Source organism: Amphibalanus amphitrite, unplaced genomic scaffold (genome assembly GCF_019059575.1).
Source record: "Amphibalanus amphitrite isolate SeventyFive unplaced genomic scaffold, NRLGWU_Aamphi_draft 000713F_arrow, whole genome shotgun sequence".
In the NCBI taxonomy this organism is placed as follows: Eukaryota; Metazoa; Arthropoda; class Thecostraca; order Balanomorpha; family Balanidae; genus Amphibalanus; species Amphibalanus amphitrite.
In genome coordinates, this window is record NW_024882207.1 from 1 (window position 1) to 25,640 (window position 25,640).

Sequence of the window (25,640 nt, forward strand, 5' to 3'; positions counted from 1 at the left end):
GCGGAAACCGGTAGCTCCGGCATCTATGATCAGCCGATTTACGCGGCTAAATACGCTTTGTGAATGCCATACATGACACAGTGAAAGAAATAACAGCAATCAATCTGTATTCTGCGTAACACGTGACACCCCTATCAGCATAAATAGCAGGATATCAGCATGACATGCGACTGACGCTAAGCACTTTAAAGCCCGGGAAGGGTGAGGCTGGAGTGCCGTCCGCCACCCGGTCCTGGTGCCGAGGAGAGACGCGGCACTCAGGATGACTGGGCGGTTCGGGAGACATCTGCCCCTATTCAGACAGAGGCAGTCGACCGTGGACGGAGGGAGCCTCCACGGCGGCGGGACTGGTGTGCGTCCGCTTCAGAACAGTACGTCGGTATAACTTGGGCGCCTTCAGCAGGGAAAACAGGACAAGGGAATACGATATACAAAAGGCATGCTCATATCATATGCATATTTAGTGGGTAATTGCTTTGTCAAAGTTCAGCTCTGACTTTGGATTCTCAAATGGTTAAATTCGAGTGTTGTCAGCCGAGCCGAGAGGACGTGCGCCATTTTTGCCGTGTTGATCGATTTTGATGCGGGGAGTTAGGAAGAGTATTGCTTAGTAATTCAAGTTAGTTTAGCAATAGTTGATTGAATTCTTTTTTTTTTTCTCATTTCTGTTCCTTTTTCACCTAGGCCTGATATTTCAGTTTCGTTGCTACTCTGGGTCAGATTTGTGATTAAGCTACTGCTAGTGAGTTAACTCGGCCTACGCCCTACGTCAAGTTGTTTTTTGAGTTGTTTTTCATAAGTTTCTAGTTTTCTTTTCCACTTTTTTCTGGGGAGTCTAATGGGAGAGTGCTGATATTGAAAATTGGTATCTGAGATAGTGAGTAAGGAGACTGCTGCCTTACGTGAGGAGATTAAACTTGTGAAAAATGAACAAAAAAAGATGGGTGAGGAGATTGAAAAACTTAAAAAAGAAAACAAAAAGCTGCGTGATGATCTAACCCAGGTTGACAGAAATTTGGACCAGGCCGAGCAGTATATAGGAAAACTTCCCTTATTCTGGGGGGCTCTTTCCCCGAATACAAGGAGGGGGAAACTACAAATGAGACAAGAAGGCAGCCCTGACTGTGATCAAGGAAAAACTCAAAGTTGATCTAAAGGGCCAGATCACTGCATGCCACCGACTGAAAAACAAAAAGCGTGTCATAGTCAAATTCCAGGATCAAGATGACAGAGAGGCAGTGTACCAAGCTAAGTTTGAGCAAACAGGTGAATGGAAAGATAAAGTAACGGTACATGAAAACTTAACTGAAAAAAGAGCAAAGATGGTTTCACTTCTGGAGGAAATGAGAAAGAAGAAGGAGATAGTCAACTACTATACAAAACGGAAACATCATGGCTAGAGATGACACAGACAAGCGCTACAGCCTCATCCAACCATGGTTCACTCCAGAGGAGATCAAAGCCATCACCCACAATGCACCCCTCCGTCAGGTTCAACGCCTCATGCAGTCACAGACCCTGCAAAACATCCCACCTGGATCAGTGTCCCGCAGAACAGCAAACCTTGAGGAGTATGTGGTTGCCTCAGCTCGCCAGACAAGGCAGTCCAAAAAATAAGAGCAAGTAAAATACTCAGCAAACCGGGGTACCTATCTGGATGGACCGTTCTGTTGCTTCCCCGGCTGCCACCTGCTACCTATTTGATATAACTGAATGCCCTGACACTGGCATTTGTGAGTGGACTGGACATGCACTGCTGTGGGGTGGCTATGTAGCCTGACAAATTGGTACAGGTGGCCCTATAATGGACCTGATGAGATGCACATTGCACCAGCACTTATACCCACAGATTGTACAACTGTGATACATCATTACTTGTGCTGAGCTGAGCATGGACAGCTACCGTCTGTCATCCACCCTGCACCAGAGCCTCCCTCAGGGTGTACATACATATATCATGCATTAACACATCAATGAGCCCTCCAGGCATGCATCGGCTAGCTCTGCCATTGTGCAATTGGAGCTACGTGGATGCATGTGGAATGAATGTGAGTATGGATGGATGAATGTGTTGCTGAGCAAGCAACATGCCTGGCAGAAAGGCAGTTTTAAAAGTCTTATCACTGGAGACTGGAGGTGCTCCTAAAACAAGATTATTTAAACAAGTAACAGCATTGGGTTACACAAACCTTGAGGGGGTGCCCTTAGGGTGCGATCTAAATGCTCAAAAGTGCACTGAAGCAGTCATTGCCCTGTACTGGCAAGAAATACCTGTCGGCCTACTGGCTACAAATAATGCAGTGCAAAACTCACAGACACATACATCTGCCATAGTGTCCCTTATATCTGGGATCTTTCTACTCGGAAATCAAGCAATATTTTGCAAACGTCCGGCAGCCGGTGGCGTGGGGAGTGGTCCCTCAGGGTTGGGGTGCTCAGGTTGTGCTAATTGATAAGGATAATGCCTATAATGAAAATGATAATGGCATGGAAATAGCTGCATGTTGCATGGACTTGTAAACGAGCTGCTGCAACTTAACTACACTCCAATTCCTGAATTTTCCTAATCCTCACATGTAAACCTTATGTATCCAAACAAGCTAACCTTCTTAAGTTCTTATTTTCAATACATACCTATTAGTTAAAAATTATGTGCACTATAGCGGTGATGTTCTGTTTTTGCATAAAGAGCTTGAAAGTGTACTAGCTCTGTATTCTTGTACATTTTGACAAATTTATATACTCAAACAAACATTCTTCTTCTCTTCTCTTTAGACTCCCCAAAAAGTAAACAGCGAACAAAACAGTTGACTGCACTGTCTGCCCTGGGACCAGCCTGAGTTAACGGTGCAGCCTTTTGGGCCGACCTTGACCAGAGGTGGGGCAGGGCCCATCAGTGTGGTTTACTTAGTAGGTAAATCTCAATTAGGACAGTCAATTCCTGATATTCCCTGTAGTCAAGTGCATTTTTCTGATTTGTTTTTGTATGAACTTGAAAACTAGCACCAACTACCCTTTGTCACTAGATCAGAACATATTTTCACCTTTTCAGCAAATTGGTCCATCTGACAACAATGAATCGTATCATTTTTATAAATATCAGAACAAACTGTAGATATTATAGCATCCCTCACAGTCCCACTCAAACAAGTGTGAAAAATGCAAGTAGGGGAGACCCGGGAGGTATGGGCCGGTTTTGTGAAAAGGCAATTTTCTTCCAGTGGGCAGTGGCTACACCCGGTTTTTCACTCTGTGCACGTGAAATTGCCTTTCGCCTGCAAAGTGTGCCTGATATTAGGCATCTGGGATCAACTATTTTGTCTCGAGATAAGTTTTAATAAATCATGCGCTTTTTCGATCCATCAAAATACACCGGGAGGTATGGGCCATGGCCCGGGAGGTATGGGCCGGTGCCATGTTTCATATCCTTTTCTCGACAATGAGAACAATACTCGTAGCTGGTATCTACTTTGATCTCTCTTAGAGCCCAGGAACCGCATAAGCGGCGAACAGCTTACTTCATGGAGGTCACTTGGGCACATATGTATTTTAGTAAACTCAATCATGCACCATGAGATAAAATATATAATATTTTTCTGTTCGAATGAAATCTGGAGCTATATTTTCAACCTTGCGCGACAAAAATAAAACTTATTGAAGATGACACTCAATGAAAGCATCTTTTTATTGATTTAGGATCAACAGGGGTGGGTGGCCCGAACCTCCCGGTTAGGACGCCAGAATTTGCGTAGCATCTCCGCTCACAATCTTGCAAGACAGCTTCAAATTGTCTATCCAGCCTTAATTGGCATGCTTTAAACTTAATGTTAGCATTGGTCTGACATCATAAAACGAGCCTGGTTCAAATTTATCACGAATTTTCTGTATGTACAGTATTTTACTCGAAGAGGGCAAAAACGTTTTATCACCGCTCATTGCCAAGGAAGACTGAGGAAGATTTTGAAAATCACGTGGGTTGTATAACGGAATGGCTGCTACCAGTTTACGCGGTCAAATGTGTAAAAACACGCAACACTTCTTCAAAACTGCGATGGCCCATACCTCCAGGGGGCCCATACCTCCCGGGTCTCCCCTACCCATCTCAGCATTATACACATCAATGCCAGGTCAATATTTTCAGATGATAAGTTTACTGAATTTGAAACTTTTCTCCACCAATCAAACTGTGATTGGTCATTGATATGTGTATCAGAAACCTGGTTATCCAAAGAAAATGAACAAAGAAGACTGCTAGATGGTTATGTAGGATTCTTTGATAGTAGAAAAGTAGGGGCAGGGGGAGGTGTTGCAATCTACATAAAAAATGATGTTATACGAAAAGTACAACTGCTGCCTTTAACTATGTCCTGCACAGAGTCTTTGACAGTAGAGTGTGAATTAAAAAACAATTTTTCCTTTATCATTTCCCAAGTTTACAAACCTCCCAGCCTTAGCCATAATGCCTTTATTGACGAGCTGAGTGATATGCTGGAAGGGATAAAAATAGAGAAAAAAACTACATTCATATGTGGTGACTTCAATACTGACTTACTGAATGTCAGCCATGGTGGGGCACCTCTTGAATTTTTCAATAATTTTGCATCTTCTAGCTTTTTACCAATAATATCCAAACCAACAAGAGCCAGCGATCTATCTGCAACATTAATTGACAACATATTTACAAATAACCTTTCTATTATTGAAAAAAGTGGCATTATTATTGACGATACAGGTGACCATTTCCCCATTTTTGGAATCATCAAAACTGATAAGATCATTCACAATATAGGTAACAGGGAATCTGTTGTGGTATTTGACTACCACAAAATCCAAGATTTTAAAGAGCACCTGGTCAGTCGCTTATTAAATTTTGATACAGTCAGGGATCCTGAAGTGGCTTGTGAAACCCTAATTGAAGCTTACCGATCAGGAATAGATAGGTATAGTCATCAGTATACACCAAGTCGTAAAACTAGTTCCATTAAGCCCTGGATAACTCCTGCTATATTGAGCTCGATACAGCATAGATGTAGTCTCTTCAAGGCCAAATTAAAAGAGCCTACAATTGAAAACAAAAATAGATACAACAAATACAGAAACATATTGAATAATGTGATCCGCAAAGCAAAGCAAAAGTTCATAGAAGAGGAACTTGAGCAACACAAATATGAAAGCAAAAAAATGTGGGATACTATGATGAAATATACTGTTGGCAAAGAAACCAAAAACAATTACCCCTCTTCTTTCCAACATAATAACACAGTTATTGAAAAAGAATCTGAAATAGCTGAAAATTTCAATGCTTTCTTTAGTTCCATTGGAAAGAAGATCCAACAGGGACTTGGAAGAGACAGTGATCACTCGCATTCAATTATTGAAAGCTGCAGAAATAACACGAGAATTGTCCAACCAATTAGTAGAGAAGAGCTTATCAGTATCATTAAAGGTATGAAGAATGTAGGATCTGGTTATGATGGCATTAATGCTAAATTATTCAAATTGACATACACAACAATATTAGAGGATCTTGTTCACTTCTACAACCTATGTCTCAGCTCTGGTACATTCCCATCATTGCTAAAAATTGCAGTGATTAATCCAATTTATAAATCAGGTAATAGAACGCATATGAATAACTACCGCCCCATTAGTATTCTTCCCTACATGTCTAAAATACTCGAAAAAGTAATTTATACCAGGGTTGCAGCACACCTAGAAAAAAAACAATATACTTAGTTCAGATCAATTTGGTTTCAGACCGGGACACTCAACTTACATGCCCATCCTTCTGCTGCAGAACATGGTGCTTGAGGGCTTTGAGCAAAACATGATTTCTTGTGGCATATTTTTAGATTTAAAAAAGGCTTTTGACACAGTAGACCACTCAATTTTATGCAACAAACTCAAAGCATATGGCATCACAGACAAACTCTTTTCAATTATTAGCTCCTTCTTAACAAACAGATATCAAAGTGTCAAATTCAACAATACCATGTCTGGCCTGCAAAGAATAGCAGTGGGCGTGCCCCAAGGCTCTATCCTTGGCCCACTCCTTTTTATTCTTTTTATTAATGATTTCCCTAATATTTCTACCAAATTCAAATCTTTGCTTTATGCAGATGACACAACATTGGTATTTCAAGGAAAAAGCTATGCTGACTTGCAGTCTACATTAAATGAGGAAGTTCCCAAAATTTGCAAATGGCTCCATACAAATAAATTAGCTCTGAACACGGATAAAACTTCTTTCCAGATATACAGCAATCAGAAAGATAAAGCCACCATTAATATCCAAATGAATGGAATTACAATTAAAGAAACACAAACAGTGAAATACCTTGGTGTATTAATCGATAATGACCTCAAATGGAAAAGTCACATCAATTGCACTTCAAACATCATAAGCCGGAATATTGGTATAATTGGTCGCTCCAGGCATTTTCTAAACAGAAAGCATAGACTTCTTTTATATAACGCTTTGGTTCTACCATACCTAAACTACTGCTGTCTCCTTTGGGGTTACTCATCAAAAACGCATATGCTTAAACTAGTCACCCTTCAAAAAAAGATTATCAGAATTATTGATGACCAGCCCAGGCTGGCTCACAGTAGTCCAATTTTTGCCAAACTAAAGCTACTCAAACTAGAAGACATTGCCCAACAGCAAACCATATCACTCATGTATAATATAATCCATCTGAGATCACCATTACCCATCATTTCCCTCTTCCAGCCAGCCCAACCCGGTAATAGAGAAAGCAGAAACACAAAACATTTTATGGAGCCATTTACAAGCAAATTATACCGCACCCAGACGTTAGCCTGGATTGGTCCACGAATTTGGAACTCAATGATTGCAACGCATTTCCCATCCATTAGAGCTGAACCTGTATCAAAAAGAACAATAAAAGAAACATCGAAGCAGCTTATGATAGCTGAATACTAACTCCATAGCAATTATAGGTCTATTGGGATGTGGACAGGATGCTGTGAACGACTTACGAAGGAATGAATGCACGCATACAGGGTAACCGCGTAAGCTAATTAACGTAAAAGCGGGCTCCGCCGGCCTGTGGCGGAGCCCTGCGTTGCCGAGCATTGGGCCCCCGCCCCTATAACCCATCCGGGCCAACCTGGGTACCGGTCCCACTTGAAAGGGACCGGTCGGCCGTCCGGGCGGGCGGGGCGCCGGCCTGTCGGGTCGGGTCGGCGCTCCCCTCGCCCGGGCGGTGGTTAGGGGGCACCCTCGGGAAAGATGTTTTTCCGGGGGTGCGGGCGGGGGCTCGCGGCCCGCCTGGCCGTCAAACATTAAAACTTACTGTAGGATAGTAGTTCTCTTGCCCGTCTCTCCTTCCCAACTGTATTCCTTTCCGTCTTTTTTCCTCTCTCGTTGATGTTACCTCTCATTTTCGTTATATTGCATTATTTTCTACTCCAGCCACCTCGGAACTGGCCTCTGTGGGCTGTCTGACGACAAGCTCTGCTTAGTTGGACAGCTTTACGGAGGCTCAGTGAATGACCTTGCTTGAATTTGACCAGAAATGTTACCTACGACCATCCACCATGTATGTATGAGTGCTCCCTCTAATCCCTTCCTCCCACTAACAATACCCTGTGTAAGTGTGCATCAGTGGGTGTTCCTGGCGTAGAAGGGCAGTCACCAACTGTTTTCAGTTGTGACTACTTTGCTTCTCTTAAGCTACTATATTAACAGCATGCATTCTCCACTGATATTACTCTCGTTTTTTGCTTTTTTTTTGTTTTTTCCTTACTCTTAGCTGGGAGTGCTTTAAAAAAAAAAAATCTTCATGTAACAGCCTTCACTCGGCAGATTTTGTTGCGGAGATCCTGAACTTTCTCCTCAAACCAGGATATTACGTATAGACGGTAAGATTTAGAGTCCAATGTCTACATAGCCGATGACGGTCCCCAACCGAACTGTTCAATGATCACCGCCAACTGACATTTACTGCGCCGTTTTCAACAGAAACGAATCGCGAGCGCCGAGCCGGCTCAAGTCTGACTCTGGAATCAGCTCGCGAATCGGGCATTCTCCTCACAGAAGTAATGGGGCAGGCTTTTTCAGAAACATTCCTAAAAGGTCACGCACGTTTCCATTCCACTCATACAAGGCTCAAAATCTGGAAGTGGGCGGGTTAACCCTCGCCGGACCTATTGGTTTTCTACATACGCGCCGGCCGAGGGGGGGGTACGACCCCCCCCCTCGCCGTTTCGCCCCTGGTGGAGCTAGCGCGTCGCGGAAAAAACGAGCGTGTGCGCCGTTACAAGACGCAGAGATTGGTACCCGATTTTAAGGTCCTAGGTCAACCGGTGACCTCTGAGGTCAGGTCAAGTGCCCCAGGGTACGGTTCAGTTTTTGGTGAATAACTTCGCAAAAAACGGCCGCAGAGCCGCGATTTTGGCAGCATCGTGTTCGCCTCGCTCAGGCGCGTCGAATGATATACTTTTTGTCCGGGTCAGGTCAACTTGGGATGTTGACCTCAGGTCAAGGTCAGGTCAGCACCCCCAGGTCACGAAGTTGGTCGAAAGGGGTCATGTCGCATATCATTCGATTCGGCAGGTCTTCCTGAGTCCATTGGTGGCTTTCTCGACTCGCTAGCTCAATTTGATCAAGAGTTATTGACGAAAAACTAATATGACCTTGATGACGTCATAAATGACGTCACGCAAGGTCAACATTGCAAAAGTGACGCATCTGACCTTGCAAGGAGTGCATCAAATCACGATTCTGTGTGCTTGAGATAGTTGGAGATCGTTCCCGGCGCCAGAATAGCAGTTTTCATTTTTCCCCATTGACCTATAATGGTGAGGTCACGAAAATGACCTGACCTCATATGACCTTTAGGAAAAATCCGAGAGATACAAGTTGTGAGACTCATAATGGATACTAGATCCTGCAAGTTTCATTTCCCTGTGACATCTCCTCTGGCAGTGAGGGCGTTGCGAAGTTGCGACATCTGAAGACCGTGCAGAGGTTCACTTATGACGTCATAGGTCAGTGACCTGACCTGACCCAAAAATGCGGTTGGTGTCAAAAGATGCGGCTTGGATCAAAGGTCAGGTATTCCAAGTTTCAGCTTTCTATCGCCAGCGTGTTCGGAGCTATCGCGAAAAAACCCTATGGGGGGGCGGCACCCGCCCCCCCCCCTCGGCCGGCGAGGGTTAAACTACATAACCGTCATCTGCCATGTCTTGTCAGTGTTTCTGTCTGCCATGTTTGTCAGTGAAAACGTTGAACATTCTCCTGCCAGTGTAATTTGTCCGTTTGATGAGGGCGCCGTTCCACAGATGGTATCTCGGTGCGTTCTCTGTTTCTCGACGTCCGGCGCCGAAAACGACCATCAATCACAGCATTTCACAACGGCGCATAAGCGCGCCCCATGACATTGGCGAGATGAATGCTGGTGGGCGAGCCATCCGCCGGCGGATACAGACGGATGTGGGCGGAAGGGATAGGGAAGGGATATAGCAAGGGATAGATACTATCTATCCCTTGCTATCCTATCCTATCCTATCTATTAGATAGGATAAGGATAGTCGATATATCGCCATCCACTTATCATTTGACAATATTCTGCATCAGCTGACATAAACTGGTCAATCTTAAATTTGAACCGAGGCTCTAAAACAACTTATGGACGAAATATTTGAAGAAAACGTGGCAGAATCGTTCCAGACAACGTATGAAGCTGGACAGCTTCTTTGCACTCAGTGAATACCATAGTTATCGAGTCAAAAGAACTTCATACTCTTATTATGAAAGGTCTGTGATCATTTGCAGATTAATTAGATACTCGCAGAAGCGAAGCAACAAAGCGATTTCAATAGGCATCATCAACAAATTTCGATGAATTTAATCACCATGTAATTAACACAGGTAGCTCAAACATTCGCCAAACATGCATTATCTCATCAATGTGGAAACACGACTGTACAGAATAGCATTACGATAATTTGCAAGTCAATTACGCCACCCGTCGCCTTCCAACGTCTTATCCATCGCACGGACACCTCTGTAAGCACACACAGCGATTGAAGCGTCGCTAACTCCCTTGTAAGCGCCACTGGGCCCCGCTGTAAGCCGTGTGCGGCCTCCAGTGCGGCCGCTCCGGCGCTATAATTAGTTAGTTGATCGGTCGGTGTATTTTCGGCAGAGTGCACCGTCCGCGACAGAGCCAACACCTGCTTCCTGTCAGTCACAGTCGTCCGAGCGTCCTCGAGGAGCGGAGAAAGTCTTACCGATGACCAATGTCAGACCTGGCCACAGCGATAGGTACTGAGAACATTGCATCGCGAGTTATGATGACGGATTGCGTGCGGTAAGCCTGATGAACAGCCGAATAAAAGAAAAACTGCAGTTTTGTTGCGGTAACGAGGTGCAATGAGCACTAGCGATTCGATTCGTGGGCTCATACAGGGTGTTTCATAATGAATGTCAATTTTAAACTGGGGAGTTCAAAAAGAAAAAATGTGTCTAGCACGTGCAAACTTTCAAGCATTGTTGGAAATTGATGGACATTTTATATAAATAGCATTCAATGCCATAGTTGTTGTCATTCTTTTTTTCAGAACGGGATATGTCGGGTTCACCTCGCGGCTCGCCGTGCTCAAATGATTAATACGCCATTTTCGAAAGAACAGAAGGCGTGGATAGTGTTACAGCTCGGAAGCCTTAAGAACATCTCCAAATTTATGAGAAAGTTTCGGCTTCACTTTACAGTTAACCCTTCACTTTAAAGTTCACTTTAGACTTAGCAAGACTTCGTTGACTCCCCATGGACTGCGAAGAAGTGCTCCGGGCCGTGCGCCATATCCGTGGACGGGCCTGATAGTGCGTTGATCTTCACGGGGCTGTGGTGGAACCGTTTGTCTTGATAGAGAAAAGTGAACAGACAAAAATCAAATGTCCAAGTCTTCTGATGCATGTGAATCTAAAAATTATGCAAATATATTGTTTTATATGTGTTGGCGCAGCGTATCCGGCGCCGATACTTCGGCTGACTGATCCTCGGAAGTGGAAGAACCAGCGGTTTACAACGAACGAGTTTGTTTGTGTATTGTGGAACCAGCCGGCTCAGCTTTGGCTCAGCTGACCGTGTTATTCCGCAAAATGTCTTTGTTTGCTTAGTTAGTTTAGTTATGTGTTATTTTGAAAGATTTTGTCAACGGCTAAATTAAATAATTATAGTGGACAGGGCAGAACCTCGGTGAGTAATTTCATATACTTGCCTATCTACTACTGTTACGTTCCATATCCTCGGCGTTACGTTCCATATCCTCAGTAATTGTCAGTATTTGTGTCAGAATTTGTTATGACGAATGCTTGTTTACTTTTGTGTTTTGCTTTGTTTCAGAAACCACTTTTACACTCTCACTCGATCATGTTCAGTTCAAATATATCGTCAAGCTCATTTCAAATAAATCACAAGTGATGAGTCGGTGCGTTTAGAGATCTGACCGTCTAAGAATTGGAAGAACAGAAAGGTAGCCGGCGACAACAGTTTCGAGGGTTCACCTACATTGAGGTATGGACAAAATGGAGACATTATACAAGCTCACTGTTCATGAGCTAAAAAATGAGCTGTCAAGAAGGGGCAGAGCCTGCAAGGGTATTAAGAAAGACGTTTTAGTGAGTCGTTTGAAAGATGTTTTGGAATCGGGAGGCACTACCGTGGCTGATTTTCTCACTGAGTTCAATGCATCAAAAGCTGCTGATCTTGCTGAATTTACCCGTGGCCTCACTAGTAGATCTAGAGACAATTTAGGATTTAATACTGTAGCTCCAGAGAAAGACTGTGCTCCTGATAAGCCCTGCAAGGATGCTGGTATAAATGTCAATGACAGTCAGGAGGCTGCTGAGGCTCAGGGGTTTGACACGAGAGATGACAACCACAAACGAGCTGCGTCTGAGGTAGCCAGCTCTATTGTGTCAATCGGGTCTACCTCATCGAGGCACTCCTCTTGTTCGCGCGCTTCTGTGTCGTCACTGAGGGCAAGGGAGCAGGCGAGGAAGGCAGGTCTCCGGGCAAGGATCGACATGCTGAAGGAGAAGCAGAAGTTGGAGGAGCAAGCAGTGGCGCAAGCAGTGGCAATGAAAATGAAGAAGGAAGAATTTAAGCTACGCATGGAAATCGCAGAGGCTGAAGCAAGGGAGCAGGTCTTTGCCGAAGAAGAAACGTCGGTCGATGCAAGAACAAGTCAACCACATCTGGTAAGATCTGCATCACTCATAAGCCATGCAGCATATGACAACGAACATGAAGAGAGTACAGCCATAGTGGCATGCAAGGAAGAAGCTAGAAGGTGGGATGTAGAAGGAGAAGAGGCCAGAGAAAACAATTCTCCCAAGAATGATAACAGGGAAGGAGACACGCTGAAGGAAGCTGGAGAAGAAAGAAGCATGGATCAACGACAGGTGAGCAGTGAGACGTACCAACATGTCGACACCACACAGGCACTCCTGACCCACCTCCAGAGAGGACAGTTACCGAATGTCGAAATTCCAGTGTTTAGCGGAGAGATAACAAAATACCGATCCTTCATCCGGGCCTTTGAAAGTCGCATTTTGTCGAAAACCGAAGATGACGAGGAGAAGCTGTTTTTCCTTGACCAGTACACCCGAGGAAAACCACGAGACGTTATAAGAGGCTGTTTGCACATGTCACCTGGTGCAGGATATCGGGAAGCTAGACGGCTGCTAGAGCAGAGGTATGGAGACGACGACTCTATCACGAATGCATTCGTCGACATGCTCATGGAGTGGCCCCTGGTGAAGCCTGGGGACGTAGAGAGCTTGGATAGATTCGCATTGACGCTCAGGTCCTGCCATAACGCAATGGGTGGAATCACATCAGAAGGGAGGGAAACCGACCACCCGAAGACGATGCGGAGAATACTTGGGAAACTTCCGTATCAGCTGCAAGACCAGTGGCGCCGTTTGGCTGACAGGATTCAAGAGGAAGAGAGGAGAAAGGCTAGGTTTGAAGACATCGTCAACTTCGTGGAAAAGGAAGTAAGAATACAAACCAATCCAATGTTTGGACGTCAACACAACAGCAAGAGCGGTGAGCTTGACGGTTCACGGAAGAACGTTCAAACCGTGTCGGCGACAGTCGTCGGAGCAGATTCTGGACGTCATCAGACCTCGCGAGTGTGCTTGTTCTGCTCCAGAGACCATTGGCTAGACCAGTGTGATGACCTTAGAACTTTGGCGCCTCATGAGAAGAACAAATTCATCAGAGAGAAGGGTCTTTGTTATGGGTGCTTGGGCAAGGGCCACCTGGTTAAGGAATGCGCAAAAAGAAGAACATGCACGATCTGCAAGATGCGGCATCCTACAGTGATGCACAACAGATCACCGTCATTGCCTGGTGCAAGCAATGATAATGACAACCACGAGGGGGACATCAGTCGGGACAACTCCAGTGCCAGCCAGTTGGTAACAAACGGCAGGGTAAAGCTAGATAGCGCTTTAAGGGCTAGCGCTGAGTCAACATCCACAATGATGGCAGTACTACCGGTAAAACTGCTCTGTTCGGATCACAGCAGTTCTGTGGAGACTTACGCATTTTTTGACAATGGAAGTTCGGCAACCTTCTGTTCGGAGTCTCTATTGAAGCAACTGAAAGCCGAGAGTAAAGAGATCAGGCTGTCGATGACTACTGCGTCCGTCGATAATCAACAGCTAAACAGCCGTGTGGTCAGGGGCCTTGCGATTTCGGACATGAATGGCGATATCTGCATTCAGCTGCCTCCGACATACACCCTCAAATCCATTCCCGTGAAGTCAGGAGACATGGCATCGAACGACGAGCTGAAGCAGTGGACTTACCTGCAGGACATCCAGCTGACAAGAATCGACGCTGAGGTTGGCCTGTTGATTGGTAGCAACTGTCCTGAAGTGCTCCAGCCCCTGGAGGTGAGGCGTAGTGAAAATGGTGGACCATTTGCTGTTCGTACTGCGCTTGGATGGGTCATCCAGGGTCCAAGGCGAGGCTACCAAGCGGAGGCCGAGGGAGTGAAAGTAAACCGCATTCAAGCCGCTAAGGAAAATTCAGATCTGCATCGTAGCTTCATCGACCTTTACAATCAGGACTTTAGAGATCATGACAGCTCTGTAGAGGTGGGTCTGTCCAGGGAAGACCAGTTGTGGCTGAAAGAGGTGGAGAATGGAGTGCGGCACGTGAACGGACGCTATGAAATTCCACTTCCACTTCGGAATGCAGGTGCCTTTCCCAGCAATAAACAACAAGCGGAGCGTCGTGCAGAGGGTCTGAGGAAGCGGATGCTGCAGAGCGAGAAATATCTGACTGACTACAAGAAGTTCGTGAATGAGCTGGTTGAAAGGGATTATGCAGAGAAGGTGTCTAAAGAAAATAGGGGTGCGCACTTGGGAAGAACGTGGTACATGCCGCACCATGGCGTCTATCATCCCATGAAGCCGCAGAAGATTAGAGTTGTATATGACTGTTCTGCGAGCTATAAGGGCGTGTCGCTGAACGACAGGCTTCTGCAAGGACCCAATTTGACAAGTTCGTTAGTTGGAGTACTCTTAAGATTTCGCCAAGAACCGTTTGCCCTCATGGGAGACGTGGAGAAGATGTTTTATCAAGTCCGTGTACCTGTCCAGGACAGGAGTCTGCTTCGATTCCTTTGGTGGGCTGAAGGGGATTTGTCTCAACAGCTGGAGGAATACCAGATGAACGTCCATCTGTTTGGAGCAGCTTCATCACCATCATGCGCAAACTTCGCACTACGAAGAACAGCCCAGGACTTTGGTGATCTGTATCGACCTGATGTGGCAAGGTGCATAGAGAGGAATTTCTATGTAGATGATTTTCTGAAATCTGCCGCAACTGAAGACGAAGCAGCTGACATCGCGCTACAGGTTCGTGATTGTTGTGCCAGAGGAGGCTTCAATTTGACTGGGTTTGTAAGCAACAGTGAGAAGGTCATGTCGCGTCTCCCGGAGGCAGATTGTGCACTGACTCGCACAATGAGCCTCTCTTGTGGTACGCCATCTTCACAGAGGGCACTCGGAGTGCAATGGGACATCATCAATGACACCATGAGTTTTCGTGTCGAGGTTGATCCAGGACCACCTACGAGAAGAGGAATCTTGTCTACCGTCAGCGCCGCCTATGATCCTTTGGGATTAGGTGCTCCATTCATTTTGCCAGCGAAGTTCATCCTCCAGGACCTGTGTCGTCTTAACTTGGGATGGGATGACAATATCCCTGAAGAGCATGCTGAGAGATGGACGCAATGGTGCAACGACCTGAAGGAGCTGAAACAGTTCAGTGTGAGCAGGAGTCTGTCACCTGCTGACTGCAAGGCGGTGAGTCGTCAGTTGCACCACTTTGCGGACGCCAGTGAGAGAGGATACGGCACTGTCAGTTACATGAGACTGGTGGACGAAGAGGGGAAGATTCGCACGTATTTGCTGATGAGCAAAGCAAGAGTGGCACCGTTAAAAGTATGCACTATCCCTCGGCTCGAACTCTCCGCAGCTGCCCTAGCCGTTCAGATGAACACCCTGTTGCTATCGGAACTCGAAGTACCGATGGACGCCGTCTTCTTCTGGACAGATAGCATCTCAACCCTCAGATATATACAGAATAAGACCTCGAGGTTTCAAACCTTCGTGGCGAACCGCCTCTCGATCATACATGCTGGCTCGAATCCCGATCAGTGGAAGTACGTGCCGTCATCTCTCAATCCTGCTGACGACGTGTCACGTGGTCTCACGGCGCGACAGTTCCTCGACTCCAAACGTTGGACTGATGGCCCTGAGTTCCTCAGCGGGCAGATACACGTCTGGCCTGATCAAACCAGCGCACTGCAATCAGTAGAAGGCGAAGAACCCGAAGAGATCAAGAAAGTGACGGTGAATGCTGCTCATGTAGATGAAGACGATCCTACATCACAGCTCCTGAACAGATTTTCAGATTGGCACAGGCTAAAAAAGGCAGTTGGATGGCTGCTTCGAATCAGAGCTACGCTTCTCATCCGAGCGAAAACGAGAAAGAAGTTAAATGATGGCACGGAAGACGTGCAGAGCAAAAACGTTTCTGCGCGCCTCACTGTGCGCGACCTTCAGGACGCAGAGTCTGCAATCATCAGATTCGTACAGCGACGGGTCTTCCCTGAGGAGTTGACCAGAACTCATGTGAAGAAAGGCAGCCCTCTGTATCGCCTTAGTCCACTCGTAGTCGATGGGACTCTGACCGTCGGAGGTCGTCTGAAGAACAGTGGGCTTTCAGATCTGGTGAAACATCCAAAGATTCTTCCCAAGCAAGGCCACGTCACAGACCTGATCATCCGTGACATGCACGAAAGAACTGGTCATCAGGGACGGGAACATGTTCTGGCGGCCTTGCGCTGCGAGTATTGGATTGTGAGCGGGAACACAGCTGTCCGCAGAGTTCTGTCCCAGTGTGTTGGGTGCCGGAAACGACAGGCTGGCGTCGTCACCCAGGTGATGTCTGATCTACCAGAGGAACGTGTAACCCCAAACGAACCTCCTTTTACGCGTGTTGGTACTGACTACTTCGGGCCATTTTTCACAAGAAGCGGCAGGAAGCAGATGAAGAGATACGGCGTACTGTTCACTTGTCTCACAACCCGCGCTGTGCATATCGAGATTGCTGACAGCCTGGACATCAGCTCCTTCATCAGTGCACTGCGTCGCTTCCAGGCAAGACGAGGTCAAGTCAGGCATATCCGCTCTGACAACGGAACTAACTTCATCGGCTCCGATCGAGAACTGCAGGAAGCGGTAAAGAACCTGAACAGAGACCAGGTTCACGAATTTTTGTTGAAAAGAGGCATCAAATGGGTATTCAACGCGCCAGGCGCTTCGCATCATGGGGGTGTGTGGGAGCGGCTTATCAGGACTTTCAGAAAGATATTAGGCGCGCTTCTCAAAGAGCAGACCCTGACTGATGAGTCACTCCGTACGCTGACGTGTGAAGTCGAGGCTGTGATGAACAGTCGACCCTTGACACCAGTTTCCAGTGATCCAGCAGATCTGGAGCCACTGACGCCGAACCATCTGTTGCTGCTCCAAGGATGTGCTGAACCCTGTGGCGTGTTTGATGAGCAGGACACGTACTCCAGACGACGGTGGCGCCAGGTGCAGTACCTGGCAGACGTTTTCTGGAGACGCTGGATGGCAGAATATCTGCCTCAGCTACAGCAAAGACAAAAGTGGATGAAGGTCAAGAGGAATCTGTCTGTCGGCGACCTGGTCTTGATCGTCGATCTGAATCTACCCCGACCACAGTGGCCTCTGGGTCGGGTGACTGAAGTGTTCCCAGATGCACAGGGTCAAGTCAGGACTGTGACAGCTAAGACCGCCAGATCTGTATTCAAGCGGCCCATCTCCAAACTGGTACTGGTGCAGGAAGCGATTGTGTGAGCGCCGGACGTCCTTACCTGCCCTTGTTGTTGAACCTGTGTTGGTTCAAGGGGGAGGGTGTTGGCGCAGCGTATCCGGCGCCGATACTTCGGCTGACTGATCCTCGGAAGTGGAAGAACCAGCGGTTTACAACGAACGAGTTTGTTTGTGTATTGTGGAACCAGCCGGCTCAGCTTTGGCTCAGCTGACCGTGTTATTCCGCAAAATGTCTTTGTTTGCTTAGTTAGTTTAGTTATGTGTTATTTTGAAAGATTTTGTCAACGGCTAAATTAAATAATTATAGTGGACAGGGCAGAACCTCGGTGAGTAATTTCATATACTTGCCTATCTACTACTGTTACGTTCCATATCCTCGGCGTTACGTTCCATATCCTCAGTAATTGTCAGTATTTGTGTCAGAATTTGTTATGACGAATGCTTGTTTACTTTTGTGTTTTGCTTTGTTTCAGAAACCACTTTTACACTCTCACTCGATCATGTTCAGTTCAAATATATCGTCAAGCTCATTTCAAATAAATCACAAGTGATGAGTCGGTGCGTTTAGAGATCTGACCGTCTAAGAATTGGAAGAACAGAAAGGTAGCCGGCGACAACAATATGGCTAATATGGCAAATTTAAAATTGACATTCTTTATGAAACACCCTGTATTACCAGGAAATGGCGAGGTGCAGGTCGTGGACAAAGCTCACTCATCGCCTAAAGGTCAATCAAGCACAAAATACAAATAATGCAGCACAAAATCCCAAAGCATTATCGCCCTCGCTCCCCAATCGAATAAAATATCTTCCCAGCGATATCACCCTCTCCGCGGGGATAATTCGCGCTGTGACCCGTACGGTGACCTTCTGTCAGAGCCCACTCTCCAGTCAGGGGCTCATGTCGACACTGCATAGCATCTGACAGCGGCTCACTCATCGTCCATCACGGCTGCAAACGACTCGCTCACGAACTGGAGTCGTGACTGCCGGCCGCGCCGACCCCACGTGACCGAGCCCGCGGGCGGTCCGGCCGGCTGACCAGTGCAGTGGTCGACCGGTCACTGACCCCTGCCACCCCCCCCCCTCCCGAGCACCCCCCCCCGCTGCAGCGGCGTGCCGCACTCACAGGAGGGAGGAGGGGGTCGGAGAGGAGCGGGTGATCTATGAACGTTTACTCGGTGCCGTTTCTCCACTTCCTGATGCTCGATGGAGATTCCATCTTATATTTAATTATTTTTAGTTCATCATATCGCAATTTAGCTCTGTCACTGGGCTCGTCTGTGTCGAGATAGCGAGATCAAAGATCCAAAAAGTGTTGTTCTTAGTTGCACAAATGTCCGATGATAGCACTTGACTGACATCTGAGGCCATTCTGAGTACTACCAGCGAGTTTCCAAATTTGTAAACCGGTTTGACGACAAAAGCTGAAACATCTGCAATACCACCGTACCGCTTCGATATTTTTTTTCCCCCAGTGACCACACTTTGTACGATCAGGGTACCTTCTGCGTGTGACGGGTTATGTAAAAGATCGCGATAGCCACGCGACTGGCAAATGACAGTTTACACACAGGTGTCATTCAGATAGATGTGTCGGTAAGTCATCTGCCTTTGTCATTGTCATTTGTCCTAGCGAGGAAATTTGAGTCACTGACAAACTCAGGTGATATACATAATGCAAGATGGAAATAATTTCATTTCAAAATATTCGTGACGGACGGCAATTTTGATGACATGAAAAGTGACGCAACGATGTTTATAGCGATGTCGCAAAATGCCAGGGAATAATGGCCATGTATACCGTCTTGGCGAATGTCAAAGCGATGCATTTATCCCAAGCGGAAGACAACAGCCATGGGTGAACTCGTACAAGTCACACGACAAACCTGTTCTCTGCAGCGCTCGACAGTGTTATGCCTCTTAAAGCCAGCAAATCCTATTCATTGCGTCATGCATCGTCGCCTCTGGTGCAGCCTGGCGACTCAACGAATGAGCTCAGCCGTCAGTCGACAGGACAGATGCTGACTGCTGCAGTCACTCAGTCACGCGTCAGTCCAAGTGTTAAATGCAGTGGTCAGTCGGCAGAGCAGATGTTGACTGTCTTCAGGGCGGGTGACGACCTGCTCAGTCCTCAGAGCAGGCTTCGATGTGAATCGGTAGTCAGGAAATGTTGGCTGTCTCAGTAAGTTGTCAGGAATTCAGAACCTGCGGTGTTTACTGCCTCAGTGAGCGCTATAACAGACTTGTTGATTGTTGGATGCTGGTTGGAGGCCATTTGAGAATGTCCCCTGTTGCTGTCTTGGGAACGTAGTGAAAATAACCCATCGCATGTCAAAGCTCTTCAGCAATCTTTACTCAAAGTTCAAACATGAATGCATGAGTTCAAACGTGAATGCAAGGCCAACACTGACTTGATGCCAATCGGCTGCACGACTATCAACCAAATCGTTCTGACCTCACCTTCCCATATCATCAGTGATCGTCGTGAGTGACATGCCTGCAAACAAAGTCAACGCTGCCTGCCAGATACCGGAGATGCGACTGCAGTCGAGGGACATCTCCACTGAACAACTCATCGCTATGCAGCGTGGAAGATCGGCTGCAAATCTTCTCTGCTGAATATGGTAGCATGCTGTATCGCATGGGTGACTCGCTTCTGCCAGTTTGGCGTCCTCGCGCAGTAAAAATACGGAAATGAGGTCCCACTTGACGTGCAGCAGATTCGAATGTTGACGTTCAGTACTCGATCACGTCACGATCCTGCACTGTGTTGCACTAGCTGGACATGTTGTTTAACTGCGAAAAATGCAGCCGAAAAAAAGGCCTCAAGCTGTCGTAAGAACTAGTTTGCTTGTTTTATTATGCTGATTTGTGGCACAGAATCAGACATCCTCTGCTCTGAAGTGAGTAGGCCTTTGACAGGTGGGTCACTATCAGATTGTCGCAAAGTAAATTCCTAGCCGTTTTGACCAATTACGTCCGCAAATAGTGGTAAACACCTACATATCTGTCCATCGCTAAAAATAAGTTTCATAACAGTGGTTCATCTTATCAGTCCTCAAAAGATAATAACAAAAATATACAAGTATGGTAAGCCTGCACCCACCGAAATCACTTACCATCACCGAGGTATTCAGAGTCCCGTCCATGTGTCAATCCGTCACACAAACCTCTCCTTTGGGCCTCTGCAGTCTTCCGCTGCACAATCTACTCGCTCGGTGCAGTTCCACATTATCCATCCACAGTTTTGAAATCCGTAGTGTTTCATAATGAATTTTTCGGTGTGGTCCGGCAATGAGCAGCAATCTTGCCCGCCTTGCAGTGACCGCGATGTGAAGCAATTGGTCCGTGAGGCGGAACAGCGCTACTGAGACTCATTAACGACCGCCTCTGTTGATTAACATGTGCCCGCCACGCAGGTTGCTGACGAGATGACTACATACTTCTCCTAGGGTGTGAATACTATAACAGTTACGTAAAACAAACCGTCAGGAAGTTAACGCCCAGCGTCGTTAAAATGTCAGACGGACATTTATTTGACCAGTTTCTGGTGGGGTATCTGACGGTGAATTATTCATCTCTTAGCGGCGTCGTTGTTTAAAGGTGCGGGCTATTTATAACTTCAGTTTTACTCGTGAGTCATTTCGTCAGCGGTGTGTTCCCGATCGGGCCTCATTGGGTCGCAACTCTGGTGAGGCCGTACTGGGGAGAGATCGCGCTGCGCACCCGACTGACGGCTGAGTTTACAACATCGCGGAGAGGAAGGGCCGGCGGGTCGGCGGATGATGCGGATGGCGCCATGAAAGGACCAGCTAGCCTCCGGGGGCAGACGGTGCACGGCGGGCCGGCACGAGCTGAAGAGGCCGGGTAGAGCAAGGCCGTATAAGGGTAGGGGGCAGAGGACACAGGGTTATGGAATGATAAACGAGCAGCTTGCGAGACCAAGGCAGTGTGCTTCTCAGTGAGACCGATACTGAACTGCGAGGAGGCATGTTCAGTGCGGACTTATCCAGAGATTAGCGAGGGTAAACACAAGAAACAACAATACATGTCGCAGAGGATAACGACGCTTCCAACGCAGCCAGTGAAAATGCAGGGAGCGGTCGTGTCCAGTGCCTTGTTCGCGGGATTTAGGAAACACCTCGTGTCCCGGTCACTGCCTATGGATTCAGACTCCGATAGGATCACCCGGGGAGGACTGAAGAGCTCTCCCGGATAGATGGGTCGGCGGTCGGCCGGAGCCCCAGGGGCCACTTTCTACGCGGGACAGGTTACCAAACTCCCTTCAGTCGAGCGCCCATGGGTCGAGGGAGTGCCGAAATTATAGACCAGCGCAGACCAGAGGCTGACAAGACTGGAAAATTACACTGCAAATGGGCATTGTCACGAGGAAATAAGCCATATGAAAGGGAAGACAAATGAAAGTTTTAACATATACGAGCATGAATGTGCTTGAAACTCACTGTTGGCCTTTGACTAGCACACCTTCATATTTCTGATTGCATGACTGATACCACGTCACGTGCTCACGGCACACGGCAGATACGATCATAATCGATACTACGGCGAGGCATGGTCATCAACTAAGACTCGGAGAGCTCGTTTTGTTTAGATGAAGACGGCGCTAAGTAAAGGAATAATTGGCATGGTGCAGTCTTTAGCCTCTTTGAAATGGCGCAGCAACAGACGTTACGTCTTATTTGTTTGCAATCCAGCACTACAAACTATGTCATCACGGAAGATACACCGTTTCCGATCATGGGAAAAAGTATCTCCCATCCAGTCATGCCTACACTTCTTTTGCTCAGCCTGCCATTACCAATTTCCCAACCCCTTGTTTCTCTCGGCGATGGGCTCTCGACCCTGTGTCAGCGCTATTAGCATTCAAAACCCGTACGCTCGGTCGGAGATTAGGTCCTCCTCTGTTTCACGATTAGCTGTTGCGTGAACAATAATGTTTGCTCAACCGCGTTGATCATGGTTAAACGGCTGTGTGCGCGGGCCATAAGTGGAGTACCGGGAGCGGCTGGCCGGCCGGCGTCTCGGCTCCGCTGCGGTGTCGAGCCTCACACCCCTCGGCGCTGCTGTGACGGAGCATCGCGCTCACTTTCACTGGAACAATCCGGCCGACCGACAGCCAGCTCAGGGACCACCCCGCGGGCGAGCTGCCAACTGCGCCGGTCCGCTGACCGAGCTGTCACAGCTGTCGCCGACGGTAACTGTCGAACCCGTCCTCGGGTCGGTCGCCGGGTCGGCCGACGCACGCCGCGGCTCCAGAAGCTCCACGCAGCAAGCTCGCTCGACGTGCAGCCGGACCGCGATACAGTTCAGGAGGAGCATGCCTTTCTCCGCGCGCGGCCCACCCGTGCCCGGCGGCAGATCGGCAGCACGTGACGGTCAGAGGGCCTCTAAGAGCCGGTCAGTGGAGCTGCGCATCACCAGCGGAACGACAGGCAGACAGGCTTCCTTGCAAGGCCGACCAGACGGGATGGCCAGGGCGGTCACCGCTCGTCGTGACCGGCACCGGCGGTCGATAGATACCGGTGCACACAGTGGGGATTTTTCCGATCTAGCACGTCTTAATTCGTAGAGGGCAAACCATAGGTAGTATTGTAGCCAGATTGTTCACAGATGTTGGCTGGTGTGTTCTGGTGAGAATGTTTACCTGTAAATGTGCATAATCAACATAGTTTAGGGGGTTCAATTGGACCCCTGTCTCAGCCGTTTGGCCCCTGATCAAGCTAGAGCTTCGCGGAAAAATCAAGCGTGCTGCCTATGACGAGATGAGGCCGAATGTATCCAATTTCAAAGTCCAAGGTCATTAGTTGACTTTCCAAGTCAGTTTAATGACCCAACTAAAGTTGGGAAATCGAGACCTCTTGAAACTTCGTAAAGTTCGGGTGTGACGGGGTATTTTGGGGTGCTGATCACGAATTTCATGTTAGTTTTGATCACAGACGATGTCTTTATGCATTAAGGCCAGGTCGGGTCAGGTCAGGTCAGATCAACCAGTAGGCGTCCTGCCGGCCATCCATAGTAGGAGTCACCTACCACTGACAGCTTCGTAACATGGTACGATGGCACCAGAACTACTTCGTAAATATTCAAATGGTTGCTTAATTCGAAATCAGCACCAAAAACTACCCTAGAAACAAGTAAAACTCGAAAAAGTGAATCAAGGTCATCAAAGGTCAATGACCTTGACTTGACCTTCACGTGACCTTGACACCCACCATAATGCATGGCACCAACATCATTTCACATATTTAAACGTTTAAAACCACAAAAAGACTGGAAACCGCCGATAATGTGAGCTGGCATACGCCGAATCGCGATTCCGGCCAAACATGGTCTCGAGGAATATGCCACAGGTCAAAGGTCAGTTGGGTCAGAGTCATGAAATTTTTAGGTTAGATGTACAATTGATGATCTCGAGGGCACCGAAAGTTTTGTCGCTATCGGCCGCTTTTTGCGCGAGCAATTTGCGGAAAACCATGGGGTTTTATCCAACCACTTCCCCCTCCCCCTCCCCACAAATGCGAGGGTTAATAAGGTTACGGTATGTATAATTTACGCTTGCCATCCTATTCCTAATGAATGTGTCTCAGAAAATATGCATCATATAAATCACGAAGTAAAATTATTCGCCTATGTCCGGAGCATACCTATATCGTGCTGTTTGCCCTAACGCTCCTAGAGTGGGGTATTAGATACTCTAATGTGAATATTCCGTGTTCAGGCAAGTTCCGGCAGCCAAACTAGGCGTTGTCTTGTGCAGGAGAAAGTGGCGAATTCGATAGGATATGTTTTTGGAGTGGAAAAGTGTGGAAAACATTGTTGATTTCCTATGTACATTTATTTAGAATACCATTCCTTCAATATGGTGTCTGTTGTTTTTGTAAATGGCATTTTTGTGACCTTAGTAAGGTTGGGCATGCTTTCTGTTTGCCATTCCATTCCTAATAAAGGTGCCTTTCAGACGATATACAACTTTAAGACCTCGCAAGAATAAAACCAACAGGACAGGACAATGACATTGAGCTATACTTTCGGGCCTTACTGAGCCCATTGAGAAATCACGCATGAGTGTGAACTTTTGGCGCATTTTCCTAGTCTTGCTGTGGACATACAGATAAAACAATGCCATGCTATATGAAACATTCAGACATCTCTTAGCCCCACTGACACAAAAAAAAACAAAAATCTAAAAAAAAATTGGAATTAAGACCCCCACTGTGCCTTGTGGTCAAAAATAAGTTGACCATTCAACCATCAGCGATTTATGATGTAAGGAATGGGCAAATTTTAGATATGAGCGATAAAACTGCATTTTGGTTAGTTTCAGCAGCTTCAACCGTGCGCCGCCCTACTACCGTCTATGTTATGAGGCGGCCGAATTCCGAGAGGAGCAAAAAGTAGCAAAAGTTACAATGTAATTCTAACCTAGAATTGTTCAAAGAATCGAATGGTGTCAAATTTGTAGTGTCAACTTTTGTCGAAAGTTGTTGATTTTCTATGTTTTTCAAAACCGTACTGATAACTAAAACACCGTTTACAATATATCTTTTATTTGGCGTTTAGAACCCCGAAATTTGACAAATATATTATTGTAATGCATCCACATACTCCACAATGATGTGGCCATTAGACCATATGCCACTTGTCATGCTGGATATCATTGCTTTCCAGTTATAAGTCACAGAATCGCGTGCTTGTTTTCAGCATCCATTTCTACCCGGTGTGAAAAGTAAGCGATGCCTGACTTTGAGCTCATTTTTTCTACTCAACATTATTCTTAAGGGTAAAATGAGACATGTAACGTAAAAATTCAGACAATTTTACGCAAGATGAGCCCAAAAGAATGATTTAAGAGAGAAGTCGGTTCTGGGACTTAAGACAGGCTAGATCGGGAATATCCCTATGGTGCGGTGGTCGGTGGTGCAAGACGGGCAGCCAAGAAAAACACGGGAGCGGTGGTTTAGACGGATTTGTTGGGTCTTGTTTGTTCATCGAAAGAATGGCATCACTTGGCGGCGGTATCCAAAGGTTGTGTAAATGATAGCATATGACATCCTCACAGATACCAATCGATGAAAGAGATAAATAAAAATGCGTTTATTGCTAAGTTCTAATGAACATGGACTAACTAGTAACTATGCCTCCAACTTCGACTGTGCATCGGAACAATGAAATGTTTCAAACTATATGCCGCCTCTACAAT

The 25,640-nt window shown here is 46.8% G+C and overlaps 1 protein-coding gene across 3 annotated transcripts; it reads left to right on the forward strand.

The window, feature by feature from the left end:
* The first annotated feature begins 10,990 nt into the window (after positions 1-10,990).
* Positions 10,991-18,029, forward strand: LOC122365072. 3 transcript variants are annotated; one of them, XR_006253667.1, is made up of 3 exons: positions 10,991-11,228; positions 11,376-11,546; positions 17,890-17,938. XR_006253667.1 is itself a non-coding variant. In XM_043335982.1 (2 exons), the coding sequence occupies exon 1, from the start codon at positions 15,017-15,019 to the stop codon at positions 17,438-17,440; it is 2,424 nt and encodes an 807-aa protein (XP_043191917.1). In that variant the 5' UTR covers positions 14,999-15,016; the 3' UTR covers positions 17,441-17,742; positions 17,890-18,029. The 3 variants fall into 3 exon arrangements, 1 of the variants encoding a protein (XP_043191917.1); XR_006253666.1 differs by having other exon boundaries at positions 10,991-11,546; XM_043335982.1 differs by lacking the exons at positions 10,991-11,228; positions 11,376-11,546 and adding an exon at positions 14,999-17,742 and having other exon boundaries at positions 17,890-18,029.
* Positions 18,030-25,640: the final 7,611 nt, after the last annotated feature.

Bases quoted from the DNA above. Each gene is read 5' to 3' on its own strand.
- LOC122365072 (XM_043335982.1), top strand. From the start codon at position 15,017: ATGAGCCTCTCTTGTGGTACGCCATCTTCACAGAGGGCACTCGGAGTG.